Source organism: Neolamprologus multifasciatus, chromosome 6, assembly GCF_963576455.1.
Source record: "Neolamprologus multifasciatus chromosome 6, fNeoMul1.2, whole genome shotgun sequence".
NCBI lineage: Eukaryota > Metazoa > Chordata > Actinopteri > Cichliformes > Cichlidae > Neolamprologus > Neolamprologus multifasciatus.
In genome coordinates, this window is record NC_140444.1 from 3,687,975 (window position 1) to 3,700,967 (window position 12,993).

A 12,993-nucleotide genomic window follows, 5' to 3' on the forward strand; every position below is an offset into this window, starting at 1 on the left:
TTGCACTGTACAACTACAGAAAAAAATATTAATGATTATATTATTTTTTAGGCAAATGTGGCTCATGCACACTCGGTAACTAGCAAGCTAAAAAAAAAAAAAAAGGCGCGTGAAATCCAATAATTTCTTGTAAATGAAAACTCAAAGCTCACTTAAAGAGATGAGGAAAGTTTAATGATGGTGGAGTGCTAACACATTTGGAAAAATGATTTCAAATATCACGAGTGGTCTGCAGATGGGCTGCCTATAGTGCTTTTCTGTGATAATACATTCTGAAGAAGCACTGATGACATATCAGACGCTATACAGATGATTTGGTGTAGATACGAGTACAGATGTGCCCTGAAATCCTGGCTCCTGGTTTGGTGCATCTATCCATCGACCTGTTTATCTGAAAGAAGTTAAAATTGCGTTAATAAATAATATGTACACTATAAATGTAAGAAAAACTGCTGCATGAAGGTATAATACAAAAAACTGTTTGGGATCTGATGCTTGACGAGTGTGTTCACCTCACAGAATGAAGATTTATTATTCAGCTTTATAGAAAACTGTGTTGAGCTGACCATGATGGAGAGCAGTTTGTTCAGTGATGCCTGACTCCCATGGAGTCTCCAAATCCTGCTCAGTGATGCTTCCAGCCTCACCGATTAGTTTGTTGATCCTGCCGGCGTTTCTGGCACTATTGTTACCACAGACTAGTAGAAGATCTCCAACATCTCCTGCACACCTTAAAGGATCTGAGCTTTCTTACAAAGTGGAGTCTGCTCATACCCTTTTTGTACACAGCGTTACTGTTGCTCCTCCAGCGTGTCCGCTGTTTCCACCTGATGCTGATGGGCGGAGTCGCAGTGTTTTTCATCCAGAAGTCAACCAGCATCTTTTTTGTCTTGCTGACATTCAGAAGGAGGTGATTTCTTCTGGGCCGCTCCAAAATGTTCCTGCACTCTGACTCCTGCCCACCCTTATTACACCTAACCACTGCAGTATCATCATTCCTTATCCGGTCGTAAAGTCTGACGTCACTAGCCGTGTCTGACCTAAACTCCGCTGCAGGTCCATATATCAAACGATCACTATGGCATTACTGAGAGTTGAAAAACTGTCTAAAGTCTTTCATCTTTAATAAAATGATCAGCGTTCTGCTCTACCAGGTGTAACAATTGAGTTTAACATCCAGGCATCCATGAAAACGGAATTTATGACATTTAACGGCGTTAGAAGTTAGCAGGAAGTTAGCTCGCTAGCTTCTATCTAAATATAGCATGTCCTGACTGCGGGGTTTTGGAAACAAATTAAAACGTACAGCTCTGTTATCACTTCCAACATGAATGAAGACAGAAAACTAAACAGCAGTGACGTTTGTAGGGTTACTGAAGTTTGGCTAGCTGGTATCTAATGATGTGCTACGTGACCGCTAGCGACACAGCTATGTTAGCATAATATAACCAAGCTAACTTTTTTTCCACTTGATAAAAGTTAACGCGAGTGTTCTCGGTGGTCAGGAACAAATGTAATCGCATGGCAGGATGCTGTAAAAGGACCAAACTTCAGCCAGGAGAACAACTGAGATAATCCATCCACAATACGAGGTTAGTCATTCATATACTGCTGCATGGGCTGGGCTGTAGTTACATCCTAAGGTTTTAAAAACTGAGCTTAAATAAATGATTAGCGGTCATAAAAGCCGAGGGAGGTCAACAGTGATCACTGACTGTTTTAGGAGCTTTTTGAGATTAAATAGAAGAAAATACATAACATTAAACATGTTAACAACACAAAAGCCATATTAAACGCAGACTACTTTAGGCCCGGAAGTAGGATTCGTCACGTCATCACTTAACGACCGGATTAAAGGAAGTGCTCTGTGTATTAATGGGTTAATCTGCCTTTAAGTTGTCTGTAAAGAGTGTTATAAAAATGCTGATTCATTTCTTGATCTTCGTGTTCCCAAAACTCGTTGAGCATTATTTATATATTTAACTCCACATCATTCTGGATTTGATAACTTGTTATAAATCCTTTGCAGCACCGTGCTTTTGACTGTCTTAAAAGCACAGCTTTACTCACCGTAAAGGCTCAAATGACTAAACGAGAGCTTTCAGTTTTTGCAGTAGGTAAATCTACCTAGGAATGATTATTAACGCCTGTGTGTGGTTTCTGGATCACTCAGTGTCTCTCACCTTGTCCCCTTTCACTGATGTGTGACAGTCGGCTGTTTGGCATTCTGCCGCTTCTGTCCAGGTGTACCAAGACTCATCCCCCTTCATATAGCTTGGCATGGATGACGTTGTCTTCAAAGCCCAAGTACCCCACAGTTTTTCTCTTATGTTCAACATATAATATATAATTGACTCTGAAAATGTTTGATGTTTCAGTATTGCATTATTGTGTTAGTTAATCATTAAAACAGTAATGACCAAAGGGATCCTAGTTGTAATCAAACCGCTTTTCTAGTTTAGTTCACTGTGATGTCCAGGGTCGCAGTGAGGAGGAGAAAAGTGACTCTAAAGGCCTGTGACTGACAGAATAACGTTTGCTTCACAAGGTACTTAGAAACATTCCCAGCTTTAGTTTAGTTTTCTTTATGGCAACAAAGAATGAATTCCAGTCAGCTCTAACCCTGCCCCCCCTTCTTATTACAGGACTTGGTTTGGTCCAGGTGGCTGATGTTGAACACTACAGATGATACAATGGCTCAGTTAAAACTGATGTTTTTCAGAAAGGCAAAGTGAGATGGATGGAAATTAAACTCATAGAATACAGTAGAATAAAGCTTTATCATCCCACGAATGAGAAACTTGGGTGTTAGCTCTTCTAGCAAAAGAAATATATACATAAGCAAAAAAAAAGTATATGCAGATGTATGAAATGTTCAGAGATATGTATACAAATGGGGGGAAATGGGAATGATCCTGGTGAAGTATACAGTGTACAAACAAGCTGCAATTGAGTAGCAGCAATTAAAAAACATATATGTTAGTTAAACCAGCGGTGTGTACGCCATGTTAAACTGTTATAGAGTCTGACAGCTGCTGTAAGGATGACCTGCGGTAGCGCTCCTTCCTACACTGTGGGTGTAAAAGTCCACAGCTGAACGAGCTGCTTAGTGCTCCTACAGTCTCACGCAGGGGGTGGGAGGTGTTGTCCATGATGGATGTGAGCTTAGACAACATCCTCTTCTCCCCAACCTGCTCAACCTGCTCGACTTTCCTTGGATTAGTGAACTTATTTCATTTCTAACAGAAAATCATGTGTTTTTGTTTTTTTAGCGAACATATAATCGGCGCAGGCAGACTCTTTGTACTTTACCTGCTGACCTGCTGCCAGGCCAAACACATCAAACCTGTGGCTCAGGCTTAGCTGTTCCACTCCCATCTCCTTATACCCCTGACACTGAACCCTGATATCTGTAGAAACAGGTGAGATATTTCATATCAAGAAGTGTTTTCACCTGCAGGAGGCCCTTTGGGAAATAATATTTGCATTCTACACACTATTTAAATAGACCGTTTTTGGAGAAGTTATTTTCCACACTGTCTTATGACTGTTGCAGGTGCTGAGAGCTTTCAGGAAGCTGAAACCAATTAAAACCTATTTGAGCTCCACCAGTTCTCAGGACAGAGACGTATTTTAGTTCACTATATTTTGTTTGAAAATTCATAATCGAAGGATTATTTAAGTTTTATTTTTCACTTGCTGCTTAAGTGTTAAAGCAGTAAAAAATTCTTTTACCCAATTTTATAGATGAGAATTGAAATTCACTTCCATCCCAAAAAATTAACGTATATTTTATATGTATTTGGTTTAAGCTACCAATTACTGAAAAAGTAACATTTAAAATTTAATTTATCAATTATCATAAAAAATATGAAAATGTAAAATATGACATATATCTCATCAATCTTCCCTGAAATAAAAATGTGTTATATGTTGCCGTGGTTTCCTTTGTTAAAGTGGTGGGGCCCAAAGTGATATGGTTTTTCCATGGGGCCCCAGATCCCCAGTGGCACCCCTGGTGGCATCACGCACTAAACCAGGGGTGGGCAACTCCAGGCCTCAAGGGCCGGAGTCCCTGCAGGTTTTAGATGTGTCCTTGAACCAACACAGCTGATTTAAATGGATAAATTAGCTCCTCAACGTGTCCTGAAGTTCTTAGTTTGTTATTGGTAACGAACTAATCATGTGATTCAGGTGTGTTGACCCAAGGTGAGATCTAAAACCTGCAGGAGGCCTGGAGTTGCCCACCCCTGTGTTAGAGCCACCTACCTCACTAACAAATGAAAATCTGTGTAAACCACAAACCCTTGTAATCGCACTCAGTGTCGTGGATTTCGATTTCTTCGTCTCGTTACGGAGTCTTTAATTCCCATTTATACTTCATGGTTATTCCGCTGATGAGTTTCAGTTATGTGATGTTTTGATTCATGTCTTGGTTTTTATTATTAGTTATAGCAGTTTTAGTTCCCTCAGTAATTGCCACTATGTTCCTCCTTTGTCTCGTCTCGTCAGTGCCTTCTCCTCTCTCTCTGTTACCACGTCTGGTGTGGTTCGTTTTGTTACTTCCCCGTTTTATTTTGAAGGTTAGTCTTCTGTTTTGTCTCGCTGTGTTTTGGCTTTGTGTTTTTCCTTCCTTTGTGGTTGTGAGTGCTGTCCTAAATGTCAGTGTTGTCTCTCTTTCCTTTCAGCTGTGCATCGTGCCCCACTGGTGTCTTATCTGATTTTTGCATTCTAACTGTGACGCTAATACTTTGTATTTGTAATTAAAGCAGTAAATCATTGCAGCTGCAGCAATTGTAGCTGTGTTGAAGGGATGTGGTTAGTTAATGGATTCTCGCCACCTTCTGCACAACTTACTAGACTTTTAATCCAAAATCAGGGACAGATACGACACATCTCATACCTCAGTACCTTCAGTCAGATTGGATTTAAGCTTCTTGTTTTGGCATATTTAAATTTATTGATCTCATCACTTTTGTGTGTGTTTGTGTGTGTGTGTGTTTTAATTTGATTGGCTTATGTAACATATTAATTTCTCAACTCTTGTGATAAAGTATTTCTTGTCTCAACTCATCTTTTTATGTGCCCTACATAAGAAATAGTCAAACTAATCTCCAACTTAATATTTTTATTATTTTACGACTGTAGATACTAGAGTAACTTTACATGATTCAAAATTCAGAATAATCTTTATTTATTCTATGCATTATGTGTCTATCCTGGACCTTCATACACTATCTGAATCATGCTTTAACATCACCTTGCAAACTGATATTGGAGAGCAAGTGAGTGCCGAAATGGATTTTAGCTCGCAGGGATCACCATGATTAATGTGAGCTTCCAGTGTTGGAACGCTATATACAGGACAAAAAAGAACAACAGATCCTGTGCAGCTATCATATGAAGTATGACAAAGTGCACATTTTTAATTGTAATTTCTCTGAATATGCCATTGCTATTTTTGATGTAATAAGTGCACCTGAAATCTTGTTTTAATATATTTAATCTTGTTTTGATAATCTGGGCTATTTACAAATGGCAGAGAAAAGTACAAATAAAAGGTACACAGCTGGCTTTAGTTTGATTTGATATACCCTGCTTTGAATAACAAGCACAAACAGACTTTTTGAAATAATATACATTGTAGCAAATGCAAAAATGAGCATGAAAGTTGTTTAACAGATACAGACGGAAATAAACTCGGGTGATAAAAATAAAAAAAATCGATGTAGATCAAACTTCTGCTGTGTATATCAAACCTATTTTTAACTAAAAATGCAGTTTTTTGCAACACTGTGTGGTAAGGTGTTTAATACTGTTGACATTTTTCTTTAAGATCACAAATATCTTGAAATATTCTACCTCAGAACAAATATACAAAAACAAGGAGAGCAGAAAAACATCTGGAAATCCATTTGTGTCATTCAGATTTTTTTTTTCAAGCAGCGACATAAAATTAAGATTGAGCCAAATTTAGTTCAGCTTATTTGTGCAGTCCTCCACAAAAGTCCCAGTTAAGCTATCTACATATAAAAACATATGCTTTGATATTGGTCCATAGCTCTTTGTAAGCAGGTGTGTAACACGAGGCTGAAGGTGCTGACTCCTCCACACGGACGCTGTTTTAAGGAGAAAATGTGGTGGTGGTCTCAGTTTCAGTGGGCACTGAGCTCCGCCTCCTCCCGCAGGTATACCTAAAGAACCTCTCCTGGCTCATGCAGCCAAACTCTTTCAGTAGTTTCAGGAGGTCGTAACGAAACTTTGTACCGACAAAGGCGTAAACAAAGGGGTTCAGGCAGCACCTCAGGAAGGCCAAACTCTGGGTCGTGTCGGTGGCGTAGAGGAGGTTGTTTTCGTATTTGCAGTCGATCTGTACTCCGCGTGCTGTAACAACTGTGTTCCAAAACAGGACCACGTTATAAGGCGTCTGGAAGACCAAGAAGACGGCGACCACAGCGAGAATCACCTTGATGGCCTTATTCCGTTCAAAGCTACGAGCATAGTAAAGCGTCCTGAGGATGCTGCTGTAGCAGAAGGTCATAAACAAGAAGGGAAGGACAAAACCCAAAGCAATCTGAGATGCCTGGATGGTGATGCGAAGTGGGTCATAGTTGCTGGAGAAAGGGGTGCAGGTTTTGTTATTGATGGTGGTGTACGCCATTTCTGGCACGGAGAAGATCAGGGCCAACACCCAGACCAAAGCTGATGACAACTTGCTGATAATCACTGCCTGGGAGCGGTGGCGGTGAGCAGAGATCGCTTTGGAGATGGCAAAGTAGCGGTCGACACTGATGAGGGACAGAAGCAACATGCTGCTGTAGAAGCTGACCTTATAAATGGTGTGCATGGCTTTACACAGCCCTATACCCAGCACCCATTCTGCCATGGAGTTGGCTGCCCAAAAGGGGAGGGACAGGGCGAAGAGCAGGTCTGCGAAGGACAAGTTGAGCAGGTACACATCGGTCATGGTCTTGAGTCGCTTGAAGTAGAGATAAGTGAGGATGACGAGCATGTTTCCTGCCAGCCCCAGGAAGCAGGTGATGGAGAAAAGGATGGGCGTAAACACGAAGCGGAACTGGCGATTGGACTCCTTCTTACAGAGTTCAGGAATGTCACTGTAATCGAAGCTGGAAAAGCTGTATTCTGTGAATGTAGTGGTTGTGTAATTTCCATCGTCGGACAAGCAAGGCTGCAAAAAACAGAGCAAAAAACACATGAAAGAAGTAAAATAACAGAGCAGATCAGACAAAACTACACCTGCCACCTGCCACCTGCCTTTTGGTACATTGTACTTTTACACCAACACCAACCACTTCCTGGGGGGAGGGGGAGCACTTGGTACCACAGGGGAAGACTGCGGTTCGTTAAATACTATTTATCCCAAACATATTTACAGCTGGAAGAAGAGCTTCAGTGAGGTGTTTCTATTACCTTAGAGGTCATTAACCATACCAGCACAGTCGGCAGAAAGTTCTGGAGAGCTGAAAAACAAATGTAGATAATTTATTTATTTATTTTAGAAATATGATCTGTGGAGACATGCTTAGTGTTCATATAAACAATGACTTTTCAAGATGCTCAAAAGTTAGTTTTGGACTTCCTCAGCTTCTGTGCGAGGGAGGTTTAGTAGAAAACCCACATACATGTATTTCTATGCAGATGATACCCAACTTCCAAATCAACTGGTCTTCAAGCCATAAAGGGCTGAATGACCTTTAAATTTCTACTTCAAAATTCAAAGAAGGGTGTTGTTAGTTTTTAATATTGTATTGGGCCTGGACACCTCAAAAATGGTCTAGTTATTCTGGATTGTATTATTTTTGTGCTTCTGTAAGGAAATGTGTTCGTTAACAATTTCACTATGTGCATGTGTGTGTATTTCTGCACACGACTAACAGTTTGCATTGGAGTTACACAAATCCAGCAGGTGCGTGCGTGGTACAGATCACATCTTTTGAACTAATCAAGCTAAAACCCCAAAATAAGTTAATTAATTGGTGGTATTAGGGTGATTTCCTTTATAACACGCATGAAACTTGTGTTTATTTGTCAGCTTTTAACCCAGAGTGAAATTTGATATTTGGCTTTATTGTCAAGTATTATTAGTATAGTACTGGTTAACGTTTGAAAGATCGGGAAGAAACACAAATCCTTTGTCACATTCTGCTGTGGTGACCAACTGTGAATAAGAGAACAGCTGGTTCTTTGTTTTTCTTCTATTATTGTTACATTGTCTACATGTGTGGAATTTTATGCTTGTAAAAAACTTGACAATAACTGTTTTCACTGTTTGACTGCAACGACTCTTTATTACTGCCAAACAATCATCAAGTTTTCCCCTTCTGGCCTACATCTTTTATCTTTTCTAATCTGTTTTCGGGGCTTTTGATCACGTGGCCATCGGGGAAAACTCCGTTCCTTCTTTTTTTTTTTCTTATGAAAGTTTTTTTATGGTACTCACAAATCTGATTAGTGAAACTGTTAAGATAAATGAGACTTTTAATAGACTGTGACATTACTCATGTGTCGATAATATTTAGTGTTACCAACTGCAGTACAATCTGCTTGTATTTCCTAATTGTTGATGTAAGTTGTTTTAAATGCTACTAGTGTATTTTTAGTTCTTCAAAAATGATACTTTGAGCTGCTCCTTTATTTCCCAAGGGGCTGTCACTTTGCCCAGATTATTACACCAAATGCAACCTTGTGATTTATCTAACCTTGCGACAGACATATACTAGAACAAACCATGTAAGGCAATTATTTTGTTTTATTTTACCACCAGTAAGCAATTAACAGGTAGTTGTAAAGTTGGTGAATCAAAGTCTTTAGCTTTCAGTATTTAAAAAAGCAGCTTTAAGTCCATGTTAAGTGTTCAATAGTAGATGAAACTGCCACAGCTCTCTGGTAAAAACAGCAGCTATCATTAGTTTTAAAATATAAAACTTGAGATTTAAGAAACACAATCTTTTTGGTATTTTTTTTTTTTGTCTGCATTTCTTCATTCAGTCATCACAGCGCACACAAATGTCCTTTAACTATGTTTCTAAGCTCTACTCACCTCTGAGAGGAGTCATGTTGGCTGACGGTAGTTCACTGCAGGTAAAGCCGCTGCACGCGCAGATCTGTCTATTTGATAGTGCTTTCCCTTCATTCTCACTGACAGGTCTCTGAATTTTTTTTCCTGATACCACATCACGTGGTAACCACCACATGTGAAGTGAAACCACATGTCACAAAAGCTAACTTCACTTAATGGCGCAGTGATATAATATGAAATATAGATGGTGCGTGCCAGTTGGTGTTCTTTGTTTCTCTCTCCCTAACTCTCTCTCACACACACCCCTACCTACTTACTACAACTCTTTATTATTTTTTAAAGAGATTATAACCTCTTCAAAATCTTCACTCTACCATGCAACACTACACATGATCTATAGAATAAAAAGAAAGCACAGGTTTGGTGGTTTTGATCACGTTGAATTATTTGTTAACACTACTAGCCAACATTGACATTTCTTTGCACAGCCCTTTGTTCCTTGTATGTAACTGAGAAGTCGTAGGTGTTGATGCGTAAAGCACTGTGAAAATTTCAAATGTTAGTTCAGAGGAACTTGAGTGATTCTGTGCCTAAGGGATGGCTGAAGTTCAAAGCTACACGTTGCAATCGGCAGATACTAATCTGAGAGCTAACACGTATTTGACCTGATAATAATCAGCATTTGCTTAGAGCTGAATGAAACAGATGACTTCTCTGAATGTTTTGTGTTCATACTGAAAGATAGTTTTGCTTTCATTGACATTTGCTGCTGTTACTGTGACATTCAGGGCTAATGCTGGACATGAGGTGCTTTTTTAACTCAAGATCTGCACTAGCTTTCTGCACACCTGTCTCTCTGCGGTATTGTGGTTTGTTGCTTTCACTTGAGGCAGTACTAACCACAGTACAAAGGTGGCATGCTACAATGCACCGTATCATCTTTCACGTTGAAACCATCAGATCTGTCAATCGGATGGTGATTCGTTTCCAATCTTATGAGGCTGAAACCTTACAAATCATTGCACGAAGATTTAAATCTCCTGCCAGATCTGTGGCGTTACTCGAAGCACCTACTGTGTCAGGATCGGAGATGAACAGGATGATGGGTACTGCTGCTATGAAAAACAGGAAGAGGAAATCAGAACAATTCCTTCACATGTTACCCACTTCCCTTACCTGTACTGTGCAAAGGAGAAAATGACATATGCAAGTGCAGCGAGCCATGGTGAATGTTTTACAGTACTGTCATCAAACAGTGCAGCTTTTAAGTAAGGCATTTAAAAGCAGCGTGCAGATGAATTCAAAAATATCTGGTATGCTTGTTTAAAAAAGCTAAACAAAAACATCAAAATACTCAGAAACAAACACATACACACCTTCATACAGGTAATTAATGCACAAGAAGTGGCTGCACATGATAAAAGACAAGAATTGACTTTGTTTATATATGGGGACTTCTGCTGTTAAATAATGTTATAAAGATTTTATTGCATGTTTTTTGGTATCTGTGGAGCTGAATCAGTCTGTCACAACAAGCTGCCACTTTCTCTCTACTCAATCTGCTCTACTTGTGATTGACAAATCATTAGCCATTAGCTAATGAGCATATCCTTTCTGACTCTAATTACAAATGGAAATGACAGAATTACCTTTTTAATAATACAAAAAACTAAAGTTCTTAAACAGAAGTTCCCTTTTTCTATAAATTTCTGTATAACCTGATGTCCTTTTTTTTTTTTTTTTTGCCACCACAGTCCCAGCAGCCCCTCCCCCTCCTGGTCGTCAGAAAGAATGCAGGTTTAAGCCACTTAAATCAGTCAACCAATCGTTTATACTGGAGAGACTAAGTACAAGAGAAAGGATTACTGTTAACTTTGAAGAGATAGCAGAGTATAAAAGAAAGTAAAAAATATGGAGCTGAAAATGAGCAGAGAAGACTTTAATGATAAATGACAAATTGGGCTGTTTTAGTAGCTCAATACAGCTGAAGCCCAAATGCACAGGGTGGGCCATTTATATGGATACACCGTGATAACATGGGAAGGGTTGGTGATATTAAAGTCCTGTTTGTGGCACATTAGTATATGTGAGGGGGCAAACTCCTCAAGATGGGTGGTGACCATGGTGGCCATTTAGAAGTCGGCCATCTTGGATGCAACCTTTGTTTTTTCAATAGGAAGAGGACCATGTGACACATCAAACTTATTGGTAATGTCACAAGAAAAACAATGGTGTGCTTGGTTTCAACGTAACTTTATTACTTATTACTTTATTTTAGGGGCGATCGTGGCTCAAGAGTTGGGAGTTCGCCTTGTAATCGGAAGGTTGCCGGTTCGAGCCCCGGCTTGGACAGTCTCGGTCGTTGTGTCCTTGGGCAAGACACTTCACCCGTTGCCTACTGGTGGTGGTCAGAGGGCCCGGTGGCGCCAGTGTCCGGCAGTCTCGCCTCTGTCAGTGCGCCCCAGGGTGGCTGTGGCTACAATGTAGCTTGCCATCACCAGTGTGTGAATGGGTGGATGACTGGATGTGTAAAGCGCTTTGGGGTCCTTAGGGACTAGTAAAGCGCTATATAAATACAGGCCATTTACCATTTATTCTTTCATGAGTTATTTACAAGTTTCTCTTTGTTCACAGCCATTGAAGAGGTTAACACGTGAGGAGCGGATTGAAATTGTGTTGATATCTGGTGAACGCAGTAACCGGGTCATTGCAGCAGATTTCAATGCAAGACACCCTACAGACCACCCATCTCCCATGCTACAGTTAGCAAACTGCTTGCTAAGTTTCGTGAAACTGGTTCAGTGTTGGATTTGCCAAAATGTGGACGCAAGAAAATTGTCACTAATGAAGAAACATCAGTGGCTGTCCTAGCTTCATTCAGCAAGAGCCCACAGCGTAGCACTCGCCGCATGTCACTGGAGAGTGGCATTAGTCGAACATCCCTTCGGCGGATATTAGCTACTCACAAATGGCACCCTTACAAACTCCAGCTAACTCATGAAAGAATAAAGTTACGTTGAAACCAAGCACACAATTGTTTTTCTTGCGACATCACCAATAAGTTTGATGTGTCACATGGCCCTCTTCCTATTGACAAAAAACAAAAGTTGTATCCAAGATGGCCGACTTCTAAATGGCCACCATGGTCACCACCCATCTTGAGGAGTTTGCCCCCTCACATATACTAATGTGCCACAAACAGGACTTTAATATCACCAACCATTCCCATTTTATTACGGTGTATCCATATAAATGGCCCACCCTGTACACTGAAGCATAACAAATCCCAGCAGCAGCCAGTGATATCCTCAGCCTTCTAGCATAGCGGTCCCCAACCTTTTTTGCGCCACGGACCGGCCTTTAAGGTGTCGCGGATAAATACAACAAAATAAAATAATACAACCAAGACAAAAACTGTGGCATTTTGTAAATATAATAATAAACGTGAATTCACTGTGTAATTGTGTAACTTTATTAGCAGCGTCCTCCTGAAACAACCAACAACATTGAGAGTAACATCCTCCTCTCTGGTCGCTATGGTAACACGTAAACATTTCTTTCAAAATAAGAAACAACTATAAGACGGGTAAAGACGGTGTTAACGATAAAAACCCTGAAAACCATGAATTTCACCCTCGAGCCTCAATTCTCATGGCCCGGCACCAAACCACTCACGGACCGGTTGGGGACCGCTGTTCTAGCAAATATACCTACAGTATTAATTTCAAAATCCTGTGTTGCTTCCCAAAAAGTTGATTCAACTTACCTGAATGACTGAGCATGCATCAAGACCTTTAGGCCACGGTCATTAAGATTCAAAATTGTCTGAGATTTTCAGCAGATACCCCCATGCTATCTAAAGTCCTACTATGCCCTGACAACCTCGGGTGTGGATGCGCCGGCCCGCCAGGGAGACGACGGAGCCTCAATAACCTTTTGTGGCCGAGGGGTAA

The 12,993-nt window shown here is 40.3% G+C and overlaps 1 protein-coding gene across 1 annotated transcript; it reads right to left on the reverse strand.

Annotated features, from left to right (window-relative positions):
- Positions 1–5,487: 5,487 nt before the first annotated feature.
- On the reverse strand, positions 5,488–12,911 carry ccr7 (chemokine (C-C motif) receptor 7). The gene is made up of 3 exons (XM_085164107.1): positions 9,062–12,911; positions 7,432–7,481; positions 5,488–7,189 (listed from the first exon to the last, which is right to left on the reverse strand). The coding sequence occupies exons 1-3, from the start codon at positions 9,213–9,215 to the stop codon at positions 6,125–6,127; spliced, it is 1,269 nt and encodes a 422-aa protein (XP_085020233.1). The 5' UTR covers positions 9,216–12,911; the 3' UTR covers positions 5,488–6,124.
- Positions 12,912–12,993: the final 82 nt, after the last annotated feature.

Coding starts and splice junctions, on each gene's coding strand:
- ccr7 (XM_085164107.1), bottom strand. CDS start 9,215: ATGTGGTGGTTACCACGTGATGTGGTATCAGGAAAAAAAATTCAGAGA. Junction 7,482..9,061: donor CAACATGACTCCTCTCAGAG/GTGAGTAGAGCT, acceptor TTTGTTTTTCAG/CTCTCCAGAACTTTCTGCCG. Junction 7,190..7,431: donor TATGGTTAATGACCTCTAAG/GTAATAGAAACA, acceptor TGTTTTTTGCAG/CCTTGCTTGTCCGACGATGG.